We start from the raw sequence: 18,565 nt of genomic DNA, 5'->3' as shown, positions 1-18,565 counted from the left end.
CCACCAGTCATCCACATCTAAGTCTGGCTCTTTCCAGTCCTCCAGATTGCCAGATCCCCAGATATTTGGAACAGGCTCATCGTCCAAGGTGTACACATACGGCCGCGGAACCCGGACCATTATTTTCACAGTCAACACAACAGAGTTCCTCCTCCATCACGCTTGTTGTGTTCAGCATGCGCTGGTGACGCTCCGCGAAGTTTCTGGCAGGTTAAATAGGGATGGCAAACCATTCCTTCCGCAATTCAGATGCTTCACGTCGAACTGGAGTATCAGGATACAGAATAAACCCGATCGTTAAGTAATACATCTGTGACTCGACTTGCGGATGTTCTCAATCTCAGAGCCACCTGAGCCTCGAAATCCAGTGGCTCAGGTTCTACAAAATTCAAAGCCATGATTTCCGAGTTAGAGAGTCTGCAGTTCTCTGATAGAGATACACGAACATCAAGCGAACATACAGTACAAACTCAAAAATGTGTTCCTGGTTCGCCAGAACATAAGCAACAGAGCTGAAAATTTCACAAACTTACGGCGCTTTTGCTCATCTTGCTCGGCACAAATCATACGCCCGCGCTCTGATTTATAAAATTCCATCTCCATAGTATGAAGAGCAGAGATTTAAACCAGAACAAATGACGACAAAGTCTGTAAAATTTAAAAGCTGCAGCTAAAAAATGTAAAAGCAAGTGAACAGGAAAACCGCTGACACCGCAGCTGTGCAGACCGGAAGCAGCTGCGACAATGTGACTGCCACTGCCCTAACATTTAACGACACACGGGCGGTTGCTACAGTGACAAAATTGTTTACATGTTCAAACGTGAAGACTTGCATTTTAAACTGTCATTTTGTATGTTAAATCGTTTTCCGTCAGATTATCTGCCACATTCTGATTTTAAACAACCGGAGAAGTCCGATTTGAACCGATTTATTGCTGAACAGCCAAATCTGCGTTCCAGAGAATGAATGGTAAGCCAGTTCGTAGAATAGCTGCACGTTGCACAGGCTGTAAAAATAACGTTAAAGATCTAATTGTAAACGGAAAACAGGTTCTGTACAGAATTCAATAGACTTGGAGTAAAATGCTCAACACTAAAGATAATGCTCTCCGTCAAACGAAAATACAGAAGCTAAACTAAAAGGGTGCTAAAACAGGGCTGTAATTGCAGGAGAAAATCATCATTACACCGCAGCGCCCATATTATCGTCGTCGTCATCACGGCGTGGACGGTGGCGTTTGGCGATTGAAGCATCAAGTTTGCCCGGGCCACGCTTCTCTTGTCCTTCATGTAACAGCCAACGAGTTTGTTGCAATTGCTGCTGTTGTTGGGATGACGAGCGCGGATCCGCTGCATTCAGACGATCGAAATAGCGCTGCTCTGCTTCCAAACGGTGATCCTCGTCAATATTGGAAACCAACTCCTCGATATGCTGATTATACGCGTCCACGAGCGTAACAACGGCACCATGGTCTCCCGTTTCCCCCGGGACATAATCCAACGCAGTGAGAAACTCGACAGGATTGCGCACCACATTGATGCCGAAGTTCCGACGGAGTTCACACACAATTTGCCCGATGAGCCATCCTTGTCGGAAATCCACACGCAGGTAACGTAACAATGCATAATGTGCGTCTTTTGACAGATCCAGCGTGTGAACAAAGCGGTTATATTTGTCCACCGTCATTTCTGAGCCATTGTGATAAATTTTGCCCCGAAAGCGCAATCGAGTTTCAGGATGCAGCTCCACATAATCTCTGTCCGGATTGTAGGGACAATTAATCAAACCAGACGGGGGAATATAACTCTTTCCTCCACGGGCATAGTCATACGGAGACGGTCGAAGACCACAATCCACCATGAGATGGGACCATTCAAATGTTGGTTCAGGCCATCCAACATGAGGATCGGGGTACATTGGCGGCTGAACATCGGCCAAGACATCTGCCAAGACCTGCACCGAATCCTCCGAGGAACTCGTAGTATCCTCGTGCGTGAAGGAATGATGTGCTGGCACTTTCGGGCGATACATTATAGCGGTATGGAGTTATTTCAACCGTAAAATCAGTGTAGAGAAGGAACAAATTCACGCAAGATTGAGAGTGAATTAATGAATGCCACTGATCTTTACAGGTAAAAATCGCATTTGCGGCCAGCTAAAAGCAGCTTTCCACGCAGATGATATGCCGAAAGAGCAACGAACGCTACTACGTCACTGCGGACTGTCCAATGGCGAATACACACCGTCAATCTGTACGTACAAACAGTTTGGGAATTTTCCAGGCAATTTAATGCAGTAGAGAGTAAAAATTTCAATCCTTGGAGTTCAAAAATAAAATAAAATAAAATAAAATAAATGTACAAATTTACACGGCCGCTCGGCCTTTTAATCCAGATTACATAGGGTACAAATTCGGCAAAATTTCGCTAAATCCGACTTCATTTCAGGCCAGAAAAACCGAAGGTTTTTATATAAGTAATCATATGGCGAAATGGTACTGCCATACTTGTGAAGCAATCGACGGTGTACTGATTCAGCTAATATTTTACGCCATTGAAACGGTATCAGAATTTTAGGGATTCTTTTCTGGATATCCTCTCTTTCGCCGTAATGGCAGATAATGCCTTTTACTTTCAGAACTAGAGGGAGATGCCAGGCCGCGTATGCAGATTCCTCGAGAGTACAATCTCCATCAACAACGGCGTCCCACAACATCATGTCACTGCACTCCATCTGGCGATACCTCCAGAATTCCTGCTTATCAAGGGCGTCATCGGATATTACGCCTTGTGGCCAGAACTGCTCAATTGGGCGTGCCCAAGCCGGAACTGGGAGAGTTCTGTCTTCTATAACTGCAGCAGAAGTTTTTGTTGGCTGCGCCGGCCCAATCTCCATTGCGTTACAGGTAATTGGCGAAGTATCACTGGCCACCGGGGCAACTAGTTCAGATTGGCCCCCTCCCGGCTGGGATACGTTCAGAATAGCCGGTTCTCTATCACTTGTGGCCCTGCGCTTTTAGCATCAGCCGACGGGTCTCTTTGCGTTTTTTGTCGTTGCTCTGATTAATAAATCTCTCCACAGGTTTCACCACACGCCCGGAGCGGGTTTTAAGTAATGGAACCGCTTCCATCTGGTTATCCAGATATTCAGCGTACTCAGCATCAAGGCGCGACGATGCTGAATCAACGGATGGAATCACCGGCGGCGGCGCGGGCGCCTCAACTAACTCATCGGGGCATTCCTTCTCCACACAATCGAGCAACTTCGGTAAGTGCTCGTCTTGCAGAATAGTATCGACGTCGCGGAAATTATACGGCTTTAAACGGCTGACATGTACAGTGTCAGTTTTGACATTTCCACGCCGGTTACTTTTTACTACATAATGCACTGGCCCTGACTGACGCACGATTTCCCATCCAGCAGTCCAACGGGGCATAAGGGATGGATTCTTCCCCACTTTCCGATGAAGTACGTATACCAAAACCTGATCTCCCCGGTTTATACGATACATGTGAAATATTTGCATCATATCTAATTTTATCTTTAAGTTTATGGCGAAACTCTTCTGCATTCACTAAATCCAAGGCCTCACCAAGGCCGCGCTGCATCTGCTGTACGTATACATGGGCGGGAATCACAAAATCCTCTTCAAATGGCAGGAAGTTATTTATCGGTAAGCGCATCTCGGTGCCGTGCATCATGAAGAATGGTGAGCGGCCCGTTCGCTCCACAACCTTACTGTTAAAGGCAGCACAAAGTGCTGGGAGGAATATATCCCAGTCACTTTGCTGCTCGTTCACATACTTCGCTAGCGCCTTTTTGATTTCCCCTACGCGTTTTTCGACGAGTCCATTGCCCTGCTGGTGGCCTGACGCCGTCGGTGCGTGAGCAACACCCGCGAGAGCGAGAAGCTCCCGAAACATCTCAGACATGAAATTACTGCCGCGGTCTGAGGTGATGTGTACAGGCATGCCAAAGACTGTGAGAATGCGGCGATAAAAGAACAACGCCAATGTGGCGGCATCATTTCTCTCAACTGCCTCAGCCACAATGTATTTGCTTCCGTAATCAACAGCGATTATTATGTTTTTGTTTCCAGATTCCGTCGTTGGGAGAGCCGGAGCAACGTCGATTGCCCAAACTAACCGAGGAGGAACGGTGGGATTGGACTGGAGAGCACCGGCCGGTGCCGTAGCAAGAGGATTTTGTGCAAGGCACGCCGGGCAAGAGGCACAGTAACTTTTAACAGACTCGAACATACGGGGCCAATAAAAATACTTGTACATCCTTTTATAGGTGGCCAGGACGCCCAAGTGTGCTGCTAACGGGGAATCATGGTTATCCTGAAGGAACTGAAGCCGCCAGTGAACAGGTACATACATGCAATAATAGATCTTCCGGTTTAATTCGAACTTATAATAAACAACGCCCTGTTTCACTACAAATTTATTTAGGTGTAATTTCTCGTGCTCTGACATCTTTTCCTTTTTATTTTCTAGGAGCAGCCGCCATCGGACAATTCGCGCATCGCGAGACTGCTCTTCAGCCCAGTATGAAGCCTTATCGTCAGTAATTAACTTCTGCACCTTATCCTCATCAAAGGCTTTCATGTCTTCCTCTGGAATGGCTTTAACTTCGGCCGACATCATCTCAAAGCGGATATCCACATAATCTCTTTCCAGGATCGCGAAACAACACTCGATCATCGCGGCATCACCGGCGAAAGGGTAAGTTTGCCGATAATCGAACTCAATATCCGAGTCATCAGAATTAGGTTCCGGTTGCTCTCCTGGATTTCTGCTCAACGCGTCAGCAATTACGTTCTCTTTGCCAGGTATGTGAACAGGCTTAGTATTGAATTGCTGGATATACAACGCCCAGCGCCCAAGGCGGCCAGCGGCATCGCGCATATTATTTAAAAACACTAATGCTTGATGATCCGTTTGTACTTCGAACTGATAGTCAGACAAATAATGCTTCCACTTCTTTAAAGCGCAGATAACCGCGTAAGCTTCAAGCTCAGTAGGGAAATACAGTCTTTTCTGTGTTTCAGTCAACTTGCGGCTTAGATACGCAATAGGACGCCAGTTTGTCGGCACATCAGTTGGTTTATCCTTGGGACATTGCATAAGAACTGCACCCACAGCAATAGTACTTGCATCGACGATAACACGCGACAAAGCCTCCGGGTCGTAACGGGCTAAGACCGGCGCCGTCACCAAGGCCTCCTTCAATTGTTCCACAGACCTACACTGATCCGTTCCCCATTCAAAGGTAACTTTTTTAGGAATCAACTTTTGAAGCGGCTCAGCGATCTCTTGAAAATTCTTAATAAATTGGCGGTAATATCCTACCATGCCTAGAAAACGCAGTATATCTTTTTTGTCTTTAATAGGACCGAATTCCTTAACCGCCTGGATCTTCTCTGGATCAGTACTGATACCGAACTGGTCGACCGTGTGACCCAGGAACGTTATTGAATTTACAAATAATTCTGTCTTTTCAGGATTAATGGTCCAGCCGCATTCCTGGAGCCGCAAAAAGAGCTCCTGTAAGTCTCGCATATGATCAGCCAGGTTTTTACTGAAGACAATAATGTCATCAATAAAAACCAACACGTTCCTCCACTTCATGTTCGCAAGCGTCAAATCCATGGCGCGCTGGAAAGCCGAAGGCGCGTCCTTCATTCCAAAAGGTAAGACTTTGTATTGAAACGTGAACTCTTCGCCAACCATTGTTGTTTTGCACCGGTCTTCTGGTTTAATTTTAATTTGCCAAAATCCACTTTTTAAATCGATCTTGCTAAAAACCGTAGCTTTATCGAGGGCATTTAATATGTCGTCAACTCTGGGAAGCGGGTAACTGCTGCCCATTAATCTTTCGTTAAGCTTACGGAAATCCACGGTTAAACGCCGGGATTTATCCTTCTTCTTCACTATGCAGATGGGACTGCCCCACGCCGAATTTGTTGGCTCAATTATACCGTCTTTAATCATTTCCTGTGTTTTAGCTTGAAGCCATTTACGATCCTCAAACGACGTACGGTACGGAGGAGTTCTGACCGGCAAACTTGTGCCTGTATCCACAGAGTGCTCATAAATGGTACAGCATCCCACAGGACGCGCTTTAGTTGGTAAGACCGATTTTGCCTGATAAAATATAGCCTTTAATTCTTCCTTGCTGGGGCAAATGTCTCCAACTTTAATTTTGGCGAAGGTTTCCTCTGTTTCAGGGTCAACAGAGACAGGAGCGGACAACTGCGACTGCATCGCCACACATTCGGTAATTTTTCCCGGCACTGGAATGCCTTCCTGGTTACTGGGAATGTCACCAATGGCCTCTTGACAATTCTCCTGGAACTCCGGAGAGTCCATTTGGTACACTGCGTCCACAAGCGCGACTTCGCCAAGGTTGGTTTCTTCATTCAAAACGAGCGGTTTGTCAGAAACGTTAACAACGCAGACCCGGCAATTACCATATTCATTTAGCGTTAAGACGCCATCGAGTAATACAGCGTTTTTATTTGACTCTGGTATTTTTCCTTCGTAGAGAAACGGCTGGGTGTACAGGTATTCGTCTTGAAATTCCATGAACTGTTCGTCAGACATCGACGTCGTTGCACGAATAATTCCCTGCGAATGGGGTTGAATTATGACCGGCGAAGCTGGAAACAGCTCCATTTTGAAGCAATCAATCGGACCGGGTTCTGGCTCGAAGCGGTAAATATCGTGTTCTACCGAACTAACTTCGACCTGCGCTTGTGCCTGTTTCAGATGGGCGTCCCTGTACGCCAGCTCGATGACATCCTTCGAATACACGCATGCCGGGATATCCGTGGATTCCCGGACGTCCTGAGACCGTTTGGGCAAATTTTTAGCCGTCGGTTGTTGTACCGGTGCTGGCTGCACTGTCTCAGCGGACATCTGGCTTGCGGCCTCACGCTCGGCGTATTCCCGCCGAATTCTACGGCTGTAACTGGACTTTTTTACGCCTAGGGGAATTCCTTCCCGAACCTTCCGGTGATGGTTCGTAATTTCCACGGTGGGTCGTACTGGATTAGCAGCTGCAGATTCGCTCAATGCTTTTTGTCTCTGAATGTCATTCCAGATTTCCCACTGTTCATTAATATTAATTTTTGTCGCAACATCGTAGGTCGCTCTGACATCCTCCGAAACGAACTCAGACGGCTTCGGCGGCGGTGAGTTACTAATCATTTGAGAATTTATTTCTCTTTGCTTCTCCGCCTGTTTATCTTCGTAGGAGACCGGACACGGGCCGATGTTAATGGGTTTCATACCATCTGCAGGGACAAAGCTACCGTTTTCAAATTCACCTGCTGGTGCCGGGTTATCCACAGAAAAGGTAACTTTACGTTTTCCTGTAGCTTTCTGTGCGGCCAACTGTTCAGTACGTTTCAAGGTTTCAAAATGCCGGCGATCATTGATCGAATTTCGACATACGTCGCAATTTTTCTCATACCGTTCGATTTCTATTATACAATCCGGCCAGTAAAATAATTTCACCAAGTACGGATATAGCTTTTCATGCCGGCCGTACGCTTGCTTATGAATAAGAATTTCGTGGAAGCAGGCGATTAATTTCTGTCGCCATTGATGCGGCACGTAAATTCTCGGACATGCACCAGAATGATCAGGTACTCTACATAAAATCCCTTCGCATATTACGAATCTGTTAATTTCGTATTTGGTAAAATTCGTATTAGCGTGCGACGGTTTCTTATACATTTTGTACCACATCCGGCTATCAACACACTGTTGTTGAGTTTCGCGCCAAAATTGCGGATCACGGAATCTTTTTCTCTGAAGGAAACAGCTGTTTATCCTGTGGCCTATCCATCGGCGTCATCCACCTCTTCAACTCTGGATTGCGTGCCATATAAGACGGATAGTCGTGGATTTCATCGACGTCTCTGCGGTCGCGCTCAACCGGTATAACATTAAGCAATTTGTTATCCATGCTAAGACATTCAACAACCTTCGCTGATTTCCCTAAAACGCCCATATAAAGATACTTCGCCGCAGGATGCTGCTTCAGCACTGCGTCCACCGAGGAAATCTGAATGGGAAGTTGCAAGGGATCGTCACCCCCACGAACTTGACTGGAGCCAAAGTTAGGCACGGGACTAATCGATGTCGGAGACGAGGTACTCGGACTGCTTGCCGGTGACGGCTGAACAACTTTTTCCTTTTTAATTGGCGGCTGGGAAGACGCCTGTTCTCTCCCCCGCGAACTTGACTGCATACCATTCACAATTGTTTCACCGCCTCCCCCACGAACTTGACTTGGTTCTGGGTTTTTCTCCACTTTAATTTCTTGTTTAATTACAGGACGAACAGGTTCATCCGCGACGGAAGCTGCTCTTGGGAGATATTGACGAATCATCTCCTGTACTACACTACGCACAAACTCTTCATCGCGCTGATCAGATCCCTTTTTAATCGGGGCTACGTGAACTAGTGTAGTTTCTTTAGCTTCCGTTTTCACCGGGGCATCAACCACTTTTGTCACTGGTGGCGACGGGACTGGACGCGGCCACTCCTGCTTAGCCTTTTGTAAGTGCAGAATACAAATTTCTGGATCAGCCTTTGCTAGAATTAAATGAGCTGACTCATACGGTACGAATTTTGCTTCTTTAGCGACACCAATTCGTTCTGTTAACATCAACGCGGGAATTGCGGGTGACGGCTTAACTCCCACAGGAATTAGCGGATCAAAATCGTGTGACCTAATGACATCCGACATGAGGTGAGTTTCGCGGCGAAAGAATGCCGGTGCATTAGACTGTCTACGCGAGAGACGCCACGTCATTGTATTCATGTCTAAAATAAAAGGTTTTGTAGCTAAAAAGTCTAAACCTAAAACAACGTGGTCCCTATCGAAAGTGGAACTCACAAGCACTGCGTGCTCGAAAGCCATCCCAAATTCGTGGATGGTGACCACTACCGACAACGGCTCAATCAACTGTCTCCCTTGGTAAGCTGTATGTACAACCCTGCCTTTAATGTGATCAGGACAGCAGTGAATATTTAATTTTAAATCTTTAGCCATTTTGAGAGACATGACTGAAATGCTAGACCCAGTATCTAGCATGGTTTTTACTTTCTGATAGTTTATGTCAATTACAGAATACCAAGCCTGGGCATCCAGCGTCGGCAACAGGCACACGTGATCCGCTAGAGGGTACTGCGAAAAGTCCTGGACTTCCATTTTGTTACACTGGGGCGTCGGCGAAGACAAACCAGCCGGTAAGTCCAACTCCATCATGTTAATCTGCTGCTGCGGGTTATTGTAGCGTGCCAATAATTCTGCGGATGGCTCATACTGGCGGGGAAGTACAAATTGATTCGTACAACCTGCAGCGGGATGAAGACCATGACAGCGGAAACAAATCTCGACTCCACGATTTGTTCGCCATTTATCCTTCAGGATATTTCGTTCATCAAACGGAGGCTGACTACCGGCCTGTTGATTTTGCCGGTAATTCTGGTTATTTTGCTGACGATTATTGTTGTTGTTATAACCACTTCGTCCGCGATAATTATTATTATTATTTCGGTAATTTCCACGATTATTACCGCCATCATAATTATTGTTATTCGCAGGGCCATTCTGTTGGTACTGTGGATCAAAATTCTGTACCGGTTGTTGGAATTGCGGCTGCATAACCGGCATCATTGGATTCATCATTTGAACTGGGACAGGCATAGGAGCCTGCATGGGAATTGGTTGAGGGAAAGTCTGCGCAAATTGTACCGGGTGCTGTTCGACAAATGGTGGCTGTGAATACACCGGAACTGGAACAAATTGCGGCTGGGGAACATTCAGGACGGGTTGGATTGGAGCCACCGTATTCTGCGGCTGCGGAATCACCGTTTCCGTGTACGAACGTGAATATCCTCCGCGATTGTTGCCATAGTTTCCGCGGCCTCCCCGGTTCGAATAATAATTTCCTCTCTGCGACGAGCCACCGCGGCCGCCTCGATACTCATAATTCGAATTATTATTATTATTTCCGGCGCTTCTCGGTTCTGAAGGAGCGCTTTTCTGAGTTGATTCAGGTGCCTTCTTATCTTTATTCATGCGCTTCCATAACTTTTCGCATTCCTGTAACTTCTTCTCAAATTCCGCATAATTTTTAGGTGCCGCATTATAAATTTCACGGAACCATGCCGGTCGATGCTCCTGTACGCCATCAAGGAGTGCTTCCACCTGCTCTTCCTCCGATGTTTTTAGTTCCTCAAACCATGGGAGGAAACTATCCAGGTAAGCACGGACTGGTTCATAAAATTCCAATTTACGATTATTCATTTTTCGGCGAATATCAGCTTTAGACAGCGAGCCGTTAAAGTGCTCTACAATAGCGGGCTTAAAGAAATCAGACCATGATTTGCCTTTATTATCCTTCCAGAATTTTTCAAACCATTGAAAAGACGGACCGGTGAATGCACCGATTACTCTGCGACACGTTGTTTCATCATTCCAGTTATTCGTGGCTCTACATTGTTCAACATTCATGAGCCATCTTTGAATTTTTTCTGGATGAGCATCGTCAAAGGCAAGGAGCTTCATGCCACCCACCGTTTTATCGCTGTCCTTTTCCACAAATTTCGCTAAAAGTTCAACAACGCTTTCTTGTGTAAGTGTCGTTCTATCCGAGATTTGGGTCTGTTTATTCAGCCATTCCTCCAGCTGAGGATTTCTCGACATAGACTCATTGCTGGTCGTACTACTGGGGCGACGGTGTTCATCCTCCATTAGGGCATCATCCATCAGTTCATTTTCTGTATCAGAACTGTCTCTGTTTTCTGTTCCTCGCATCTGGCGACTAGATTCGTCAGCTGTTCTTTTCAGAATTTGTTGGCGTAAGTCTGTTGAGCCATTTTTCCTCTGTTTGGCAGGTGCCGTTTCCCTTGGAATTTGACTTTCTGACGATGAACGCAGCATGGTCTGACCCTCCGAGAATTCGACTCGTGATTCCTGTCTGGGTCTCCGCAAAATACCAGCTGGATTACTGCCAGTAGGTAACGGTTGTTCAACGGATGATGAGAAATTCTGTGGATTGAAGAGTGAAAATTGCGGAGGACATAGCACATCTCCCGTCGCTACAGGGGGTTCCCTTTGAAAATGTCTTTCATTGCCACTATGAGTGACGCCCGGATTTCGAAATCGGAGTAGCTCCTCGGCCGCCTGTTTAAGATCATCTTCCATTTTGGTAAGTTGCTCTTGCTTTTCATACCATTGTGCCCTAAGCTGGGTGTTTTCTTCATACAACCGATTACATTTGTCCGCTTTCTCATAAGCATCTGCCTGTGCTTTATTCTTCGCCTGAGTCGCGTTCTCACAATTATCACATCGTTTATCCTTTTTCGAATCTTTTAATTCCTTTTGGGCCTTTTGTACATTCTCTCGCTCTGTAGTCAACAGACCCTGCAATCTCTCAATTTCCTTTTGGGACGCATCATCCTTTTCCTTGGGAATATGCATCGGGCCGACTGAAGACTTATTGTTCAACTGAACTCTCGCTTGTGTGAGTTCACGCTGTAGAGAGTCTTCCGCATCTTTAGCCCGCTTCTTTTCGTCATCCAAATCTTTGGTAAGTTTCGTGACCAAGTTCTGCGCATCCGTCAAATTTTTATTAGTTAATTTATGCGCATCTTTTTCAGAATTACAATCTTTCTGAGCTTTCGACAGCTTTTGGTTCAAGTCAGTTATTTGTTTCGTTAAATCCGGTGCTGGTTGCGCACTGAGGCCATCAATCGTAGCTTTCGCGTTTGAAAGATCTCTCTGGGCATCTTCCAACTGTTTTTCAAAATTACGATTCGTGTCTTTTAAAGTATCGCGCTCATCTTGCATTGCATTAAATGCGGCCTCCGCATTTCTGTTGGCTTGTCTTAGACTGTGCAAATTATCATTCGCAATACGTATTTCGTTAGCCAATCTGTCATTTTCTATTTGTTCATTTTCGAATTTAACACGCATCTCATTGAAATCTTTTTGAAATTTCAATTTTTCATTTCGTTCCGCATCAACACGAGCGTCTAAAGACATAGTATTACCCATTTCATCTACTTTTGTTTTTGTAGATGCGATGAGCGTGCGGAGACTTTGGATTAATACGGGCATAGTTTGCCGGACTATCAAGCCCACATCCTGGTCAGTTTCTGCCGCAGCTAACTGCTCGTCAACTTCCCTAGCTTGAGTAAGGAAGTCTTCATCTGGTTGCTCAAAATCTTTTTCTGACACAAAACTATATAATTTTAGCTGTGCCGGGTGGAATGTCATTGTTCCACCACGAATACTTTTGCTTGCTCTTGTTTCAGATCCTTCAGAAATATCCGCTTTATCCGCAGCCGACAATGCTATCAAGTTATTGTCCGACTGGGAAGACTGAGGTTCTGTTTGGCTCTCAGCCACACTTGGAGTTTCCGATATGGGTTCATCCAGTATCGCACCGGATGCCTGGGCTGGAATTCTCTCCTTGGCACCGCGCGTGACGCGCTCATTTGCTGCCTGTTTTTTGGGAGTTTTTCCAGTTGCTTTTGACGCTGTGAGTGCGGCTTGAGCCGCCTCTCTGCGTCTATTCAAATCTTCCGTATATTCTGGCAGCCACCTGTTTGCATCCTGCAAGGCAGCTTTAAACTGCTCATCAGTAATGTCCAGGTAAGCTTCAGGGATACATCCCTCGTACTCAATCCAAGGTTTAAAATGTGCTGGTAATCTCGTTTTGGAATTTAAGTACCGCCTGATTTCCTGGTAATCAATCCATGACTTTCCACAGAATGCATCTTGTGCTTCTGGTGGTTCGACATTAAGAGCGATGTACATTAAATTCAACGGGATTTCTTTTGCATTAAATTTGAACCTTGTCTGAGCTCTCGATCCATCGTACGCCCCAATAATCACTTTATTATCTGGGATTTTACGCGGTGGTGGGCGATTTCTAGGAATCGAACCGCCCGACATTTCTGCTTTTTATTTTAAATAACCTTTGCGGCTATTTAAAATAAAAGGTACAGCAGCGATTGTGCTACTGGTTTCAAAAATTGCAATTGTGCAATTACTGTCTCCTCACTTCCCAATCCTCCTTTTAGGTTTGAATTGTTCAGTGAGTTTAGACACAGCCAACCTTTGCGGTTTCGACTGTAACAAATTCTTAAAATTACACTGCTGCACTTTGCGTGCTGCTGTAATTTTTAAAATTCACAGGTCAATCACCGTTTGCCGGTGTTTACCTTTTTCACGGTCAACTCTCTCTAGCTGCTGATTTTGGCTACCGCTTGCGGCTTGCCTTTATCAGTCTGCTGGAGATCGTTATCTCACCTGGCCACTGACAATGGCTCGGTGCTTACTATCTGCTCTATCTGCAGGCCAGGTGCACTGACACTGCAGACTACACTTTATTCGCCGCGGTTACTGCTTTGCGCAGACAACCCGGAAATTACCCACACAGACACCAATGAATTACACAGCCGACCTTTGAGGTTTCGACTGTTAAATTCCTACGGTCCAATTTAAATTAAATTAATTTAATTGGCGAGGAAGCTCACCAGTGAGGAAGCTCACAACTGCGAGGAAGCTCGCTGAAAATAATTTAACTAGGCCAGATCAGGAACGCTGACCTCCTTCGGCGTACCTTTGCGGTTCGACGCCTTTCAAAAACGGACCATTTATTACCGAAAATTACCACCAAACTTTCCACCAATAATTTTCTGTTACATCGGGAAAATTAAAAGACACCGGTGGGCGCCATGTCGTGTATAAGCGTTCACGCCGGTTAAGGCTCCATGAACAATCTTTACTCTTCCACGCCTGTAATGCTCAATCGGTAGGCACTCGTACTCTCAAACTGTAACAGAAGAACTAAGGTGGAAATAAGACGAACGAATCAGGAACACAGAAGATCAGGAATCCCTCAGGAACGAGCTAACCACAACTTCCGGTCGTAAGTCCTGTGAGGATCGGCAAGAGCTAGGACGATTGTGTCACGAGCAAACCTGTATTCTATGCAATAATCCGGGAGCGATCATGTACATCAGAAGGAACAAGTATTGCTGTCTCTTTATCCAATTCACTTCACAGTTCACAACACTAGGAAATCGTAATTAGAAAGCAGTCTCAGAAGTAAATCTCAGACTACTGATACCGATATTAGGCATCACAAGAACTTATATAGACTTTGCGTTATGACATCATATACATCGCTAGTAAAAGAGAACAGCAAATCACAGCAGAGATTGACTAGATTATCCGTTATGTTGCAGGTGGAAGGCGGACAGTCAGCATCCAGTACGTACATCCGGCGTATGATCCTACTCCCATACGTCAAAGTATAATATTACTACCGGAATCTTGAACATTTTTACATTAGATAAAGGTGTTATACTTTTTATTCGGCAGCCGCCAGTACGCATGTCACGCTTGCCCAGATTTACACTAATTAAAATCAACAGATTTTAAACAAGATATTATTGATACTACGCTATCTTCCGGTTTAGTTTGCGGGCATGGCAGGAGAACCTTTGCACGATTAGATTGTAATCTCCGATGCAGTATCTTATAATCCCATGTACACTGTACCTTTTGTGCAATCAAGATCCAATCGGACCGAGAACAAATCACAGCTGGAACCGGTACAGGTCTAACGCTGGCGTACATATTTTCGTATTGATAACTTTGGTTTTTTATTATTCGGAGCAAAAAACATGTGTTTACAAAGTCTGCAACCACGATTCGCGATGTTTTGATCGTGCAGTGAAAGAAAGGTACTTCAACAGCAATAAATAAACCAGAGTTGTTGGTATCACATTTTTGGTTGACTTGTCGAATTCCATTTAAACGTTATGAAGCCAATTTACTTCAGCCACAATGAGGATAAGAAAGCATGATTACGTGCTCTACAATCCGTAACTCTCAATTAGAAGTTGTAGACCCTAAAATTTTAGATAGCGTCAATACGAATAGCGAATGTCATTACTGGATAAGCATCGCCTGCACCGGTGTCTAATATACCGGTATTTTAATGAAGTCACAGCAGAGCGTCTTGAGTACGAGTACAGATAGTTCGCGAATCAATAAGCCTTAAACGTCCAAGATGTCGTCAGTCGAGCCGTTGCTGTTTCATTAAGAAATCTACTGAGGACGTCGCCCGACGGGTATCTCCATAAAGTCCAGTACTTATGGCTGTCCATTCCCGGATAAGTGGAAGCAAAGACGAATTTGGCCGCATCGTTCCTAGAAAACTTGTTTAAAGATAGGTATTCTTATTCTTAAATAGGTATTCTTATAATTATGTTGTGGCTTTATTGCGCAAACGGTAGTCGGAAAAAAACGTGCTTGCGCTTTAACGCAGTCTATCATGGTTACCGGATGTTTGTAAATTATAACTGTATGAAATGGAAAAGCCGGTGCGAGTGTTAAACTTATAGCTGATGTACGAGTACTGTATATGAAAAGCGAAATGATTACATAAGCGTACCCTTCAACAGTCTTCAGATCCTCGCGTTCCGCTAACGTAAGCGTTAGTGTGACATCGTCAATCGTTACCGGGTTCGCTTGGGCAAATGCTTGTTCCACCGCATGAAGGACTAGCGAAGAATTCTGAAACCGCACGAGTAGGATCAAGTTTAAATCTAAGCTTGCTCGAACTGGTACAATGGTGCAATATTTACCACATAAGTAGCAGTAGGTCTGGAGTCGTACATGCCAGGTGCTCGCTGTGTTGGCAGAGACTGTACGTACAAGGTGAACGTCTCGTTTACGGGACACAGCTCAAAGGGATTACGTCCTGCTTTACATCCCTTTATGATGCTTTGTTTGGCAGACTGATACCGCTGCTCAACTTGACTGTCAGTCAGCGGTTCTCTGTACTTCCCAGAAGGATATTTTTGCAGTATGTAAGTTAGATTGGCATTTAGGCTTGGCACCGGCATCTCCACTGTAAGACCCTGCAGTCTGTCGTAAATGGTTTCAGCGTAGGATAAACTCGGATCTGCGTTAACAATGGTAAACCCGTCGGAATCATAAACTGATACGAAGAAGTTGATAGCGTTTCCAACCAGCTCCGGGTTCCAAAGAGTAACGGCTATCTTTAGGGAAACATCTACAAAATAACTTTTTCCGTATTTTATATACCGCCATAACTGTACGGGAGCTGTGTTCTGTTCGATACCGTTATCATTCAAAGATTTCTGCAGCCGCTCAGTCATCTGCTCCTCCAGCCGCGTTAACAACTGTATCTTATAGGATTGTTCTGGTTCGACTGCGGCATGTTAACATACATTCGAAATGAATAAGTTTTGTCAACCGGCCATGGCACGGTTCCATTGACAAATGGTGAACCCATGGGTTGTGACTAGAAAAGCGTCATAATAAGTTACCGTGGAAATTCGTATTAGTACTGGACGTCTAGATGAGGTAGTCCGATTTCTTCGGACAGCCGACAGGAGAATTTAGTAACTACCGCAGGGGTTTCAGTGAATTTTAGTTCGCTTAAATTATTTACAGTATATCAACATGAGTTTCGATGTGGATTACGGACATCATATGGTTGTAGCACGCTGGCTTCACCGTCACGTACGTCAAAGAACTGCTTTCCATACTTGTGATGGAGCGGAAGATACGGCATCTCGCCCAGGTAGATGTTGTTGTGCACAAGCACCGCGGAAGGGATTACTGTGACCGTGAAGCTACAGTATCCAAATTCAAAAAGGGTATTACTATAAAGTATGTATAAGTGTTCGATCGAATCTGGTTTGATACCCTTACTAAATCCGCGAAGTGCCCCAAAAGCTCCCTGCACAATTTTGCACATTTGTAATAAGCTGCTTACTATGAAAAGGAACCATTTGCTCGCGACGTCATGATCCACGGGCTAGTGGTACCAAACTGAATATCCAAATCACCGCTCTGCGGGCTGCCACAACCTCGGTTGGCCATTTCTTCCGTAGCTATTTCTAGTAATTCGCTGTGCAAGGTGGCCATGTCGGCTACATGGCTCAGGTTTGCCGGCTTCAAGTATACCGTAAACCGGGCGTAGCCGTACACGGCAGCACCGCTGACTAACGACACTCCAATTTTCTGCAGATTCTCCTGGAGATCCGCAACGGATGGTGGATCAGCTCGAGACAACTGATTCAGTGCAATGTCGTCAGAGTAAATCCGTGTGTTCACGTCGCCAATTTTTGAACGAATTGGCAGGATATAGACGACTTGCACAAGAGGTAACCTACAGGAACCGAAAGGTTTATCTTGAAATGGCACACGCAGATCAATTTCGTACGTTCTACTGGTTCCAGTAACTATGCAGTTTCTACTGAGTGTCGAAGAAATGTGCTAACTGCCTCGCAGACACGATATTCGTACATCTGAAGTTACAATACTTCGTGTGAACTGAATTCGGATCGTAACCCTACCCTTCCAAGGTGCTGAGTACTGTGCCGTTGTCAATGAAAATGATCTGCACCTGGTTCCATGTTGAACTGCTGCCATCTATCAAAAAAACACTGTCATTGTATCTAAAAAACAAATTCTCCACTTGTCGGATTGACAAGATATAGTACCAATTACCGAAATTTTTCGACCATGCCGCCGATAGCGCATCTTCTAGCTGTTTGACGGAAGCGTTATGTGGCTGCAAAGCGACCTGGTGTACGCCGACAAAATCGGGTATCTGTAAGCCCCTTCTAGTCTTGATCAAAGAATTCAAGTAGAAATCCGACTTCTCCGTGATGTTCATGTAAAACCGAACGCCCCCGACGGCTGAATTGGAATAGTAATATCCTAACCATTCTGGATTGTCCTCAATCTCCACAGCATTTATAGTATAGTTCAGGTAGCTGGAATTGGAGATGCTGTGGGTTGTTTCTACGAGCCAGTTATCAAAGACCGCTGGCTTGTTTATCTTTGCAGTGGCATTGCAAAACTCCGTCGTCGTTCCAGGAATATTGTTTGCTACTGTGATTTTGCGAAAACGGCACCATCTTAGAAACGATGAATACATAGTACAAAATGTGCAGCAAAACAGCCACGTTTTACCGTCTTTCGTCTCGGGAGCGGGCGTAGTGTGCGGTACATCGACTATTTGAGTAAGGGCCCGAATGTCAGCATTTCCAGATGGAATTAACAACAACGTGCAGACGAAACGTAACATTGTTACTGGAATTTTGTATATGCTTACAATAGATAGAACAGTTATTGATGGCATTTGATGCTACCCTAGTTTTGATTAAATTGGCGGGTATGGCAGAAGAAACTTTGTACGAATAGATTGCAATCGCCAATGCACATATCTTAAACTCCCATGCATCTTTTCTGCAATCATGATCCAATCTGACAAGATATCCCGAGGACAAATCACAGCTGGAACCGGTACGCTGCATTCACAAAACGTTACATAATGTGTACACGTTTACTGTTGAATATACACCGTCTGCTGTTTGAGTAGGCATATTGCGTTCTGTACAATAACATGCATTATCGAGGTCTTTTGTAATAATTTACATCTGAATATCCTTTATAAATTTAAGCAAAGCTTGCTAGCGCCTT

General features: G+C 45.1%; 1 protein-coding gene and 4 long non-coding RNA genes across 9 annotated transcripts; 4 read left to right on the top strand and 1 right to left on the bottom strand.

The window, feature by feature from the left end:
• Positions 1-1,260: 1,260 nt before the first annotated feature.
• LOC129587190 (uncharacterized) lies at positions 1,261-2,890 on the top strand. The gene is made up of 4 exons (XR_008690284.1): positions 1,261-1,609; positions 1,773-2,039; positions 2,134-2,253; positions 2,639-2,890. It is a non-coding gene; the product is annotated as an uncharacterized LOC129587190 (long non-coding RNA).
• Positions 2,891-7,610: 4,720 nt separating this feature from the next.
• On the top strand, positions 7,611-8,960 carry LOC129587121 (uncharacterized). Of its 2 annotated transcripts, XR_008690259.1 has the most exons (5): positions 7,611-7,950; positions 8,044-8,165; positions 8,350-8,574; positions 8,659-8,767; positions 8,863-8,960. It is a non-coding gene; the product is annotated as an uncharacterized LOC129587121 (long non-coding RNA). The 2 variants fall into 2 exon arrangements; XR_008690258.1 differs by having other exon boundaries at positions 7,611-8,165.
• Positions 8,961-9,170: 210 nt separating this feature from the next.
• LOC129587122 (uncharacterized) lies at positions 9,171-10,255 on the top strand. The gene is made up of 3 exons (XR_008690260.1): positions 9,171-9,499; positions 9,625-10,080; positions 10,162-10,255. It is a non-coding gene; the product is annotated as an uncharacterized LOC129587122 (long non-coding RNA).
• A 176-nt stretch (positions 10,256-10,431) lies between these two features.
• On the top strand, positions 10,432-14,422 carry LOC129587120 (uncharacterized). Its single transcript, XR_008690257.1, has 6 exons — positions 10,432-10,658; positions 10,921-11,234; positions 11,440-11,615; positions 12,106-12,221; positions 12,343-12,682; positions 14,284-14,422. It is a non-coding gene; the product is annotated as an uncharacterized LOC129587120 (long non-coding RNA).
• Positions 14,423-14,802: 380 nt separating this feature from the next.
• Positions 14,803-18,271, bottom strand: LOC129587126 (uncharacterized). Of its 4 annotated transcripts, none has more exons than XM_055480724.1 (9): positions 18,056-18,271; positions 17,588-17,974; positions 17,434-17,509; positions 16,851-17,246; positions 16,599-16,707; positions 16,191-16,373; positions 15,691-16,121; positions 15,498-15,619; positions 14,803-15,253 (listed from the first exon to the last, which is right to left on the bottom strand). In XM_055480724.1, exons 1-6 carry the CDS (start codon positions 18,222-18,224, stop codon positions 16,245-16,247), a joined length of 1,266 nt encoding a protein of 421 aa, XP_055336699.1. In that variant the 5' UTR covers positions 18,225-18,271; the 3' UTR covers positions 14,803-15,253; positions 15,498-15,619; positions 15,691-16,121; positions 16,191-16,244. The 4 variants fall into 4 exon arrangements, with proteins under 4 accessions (XP_055336699.1, XP_055336700.1, XP_055336701.1 ...); XM_055480725.1 differs by having other exon boundaries at positions 17,588-17,971; XM_055480726.1 differs by lacking the exon at positions 16,191-16,373.
• Positions 18,272-18,565: the final 294 nt, after the last annotated feature.

This window comes from Paramacrobiotus metropolitanus, unplaced genomic scaffold, assembly GCF_019649055.1.
Source record: "Paramacrobiotus metropolitanus isolate TYO unplaced genomic scaffold, Prichtersi_v1.0 Parri_scaffold0000023, whole genome shotgun sequence".
Lineage (NCBI taxonomy): Eukaryota > Metazoa > Tardigrada > Eutardigrada > Parachela > Macrobiotidae > Paramacrobiotus > Paramacrobiotus metropolitanus.
Note: the sequence above shows the minus strand (reverse complement) of the source record. Positions and strands in the feature narration are given on the sequence as shown.

Coding starts and splice junctions, on each gene's coding strand:
- LOC129587126 (XM_055480724.1), bottom strand. CDS start 18,224: ATGCCATCAATAACTGTTCTATCTATTGTAAGCATATACAAAATTCCA. Junction 16,708..16,850: donor GCAAATGGTTCCTTTTCATA/GTAAGCAGCTTA, acceptor TGGATACTGTAG/CTTCACGGTCACAGTAATCC. Junction 16,374..16,598: donor ATGGAAAGCAGTTCTTTGAC/GTACGTGACGGT, acceptor ACGCTTTTCTAG/TCACAACCCATGGGTTCACC.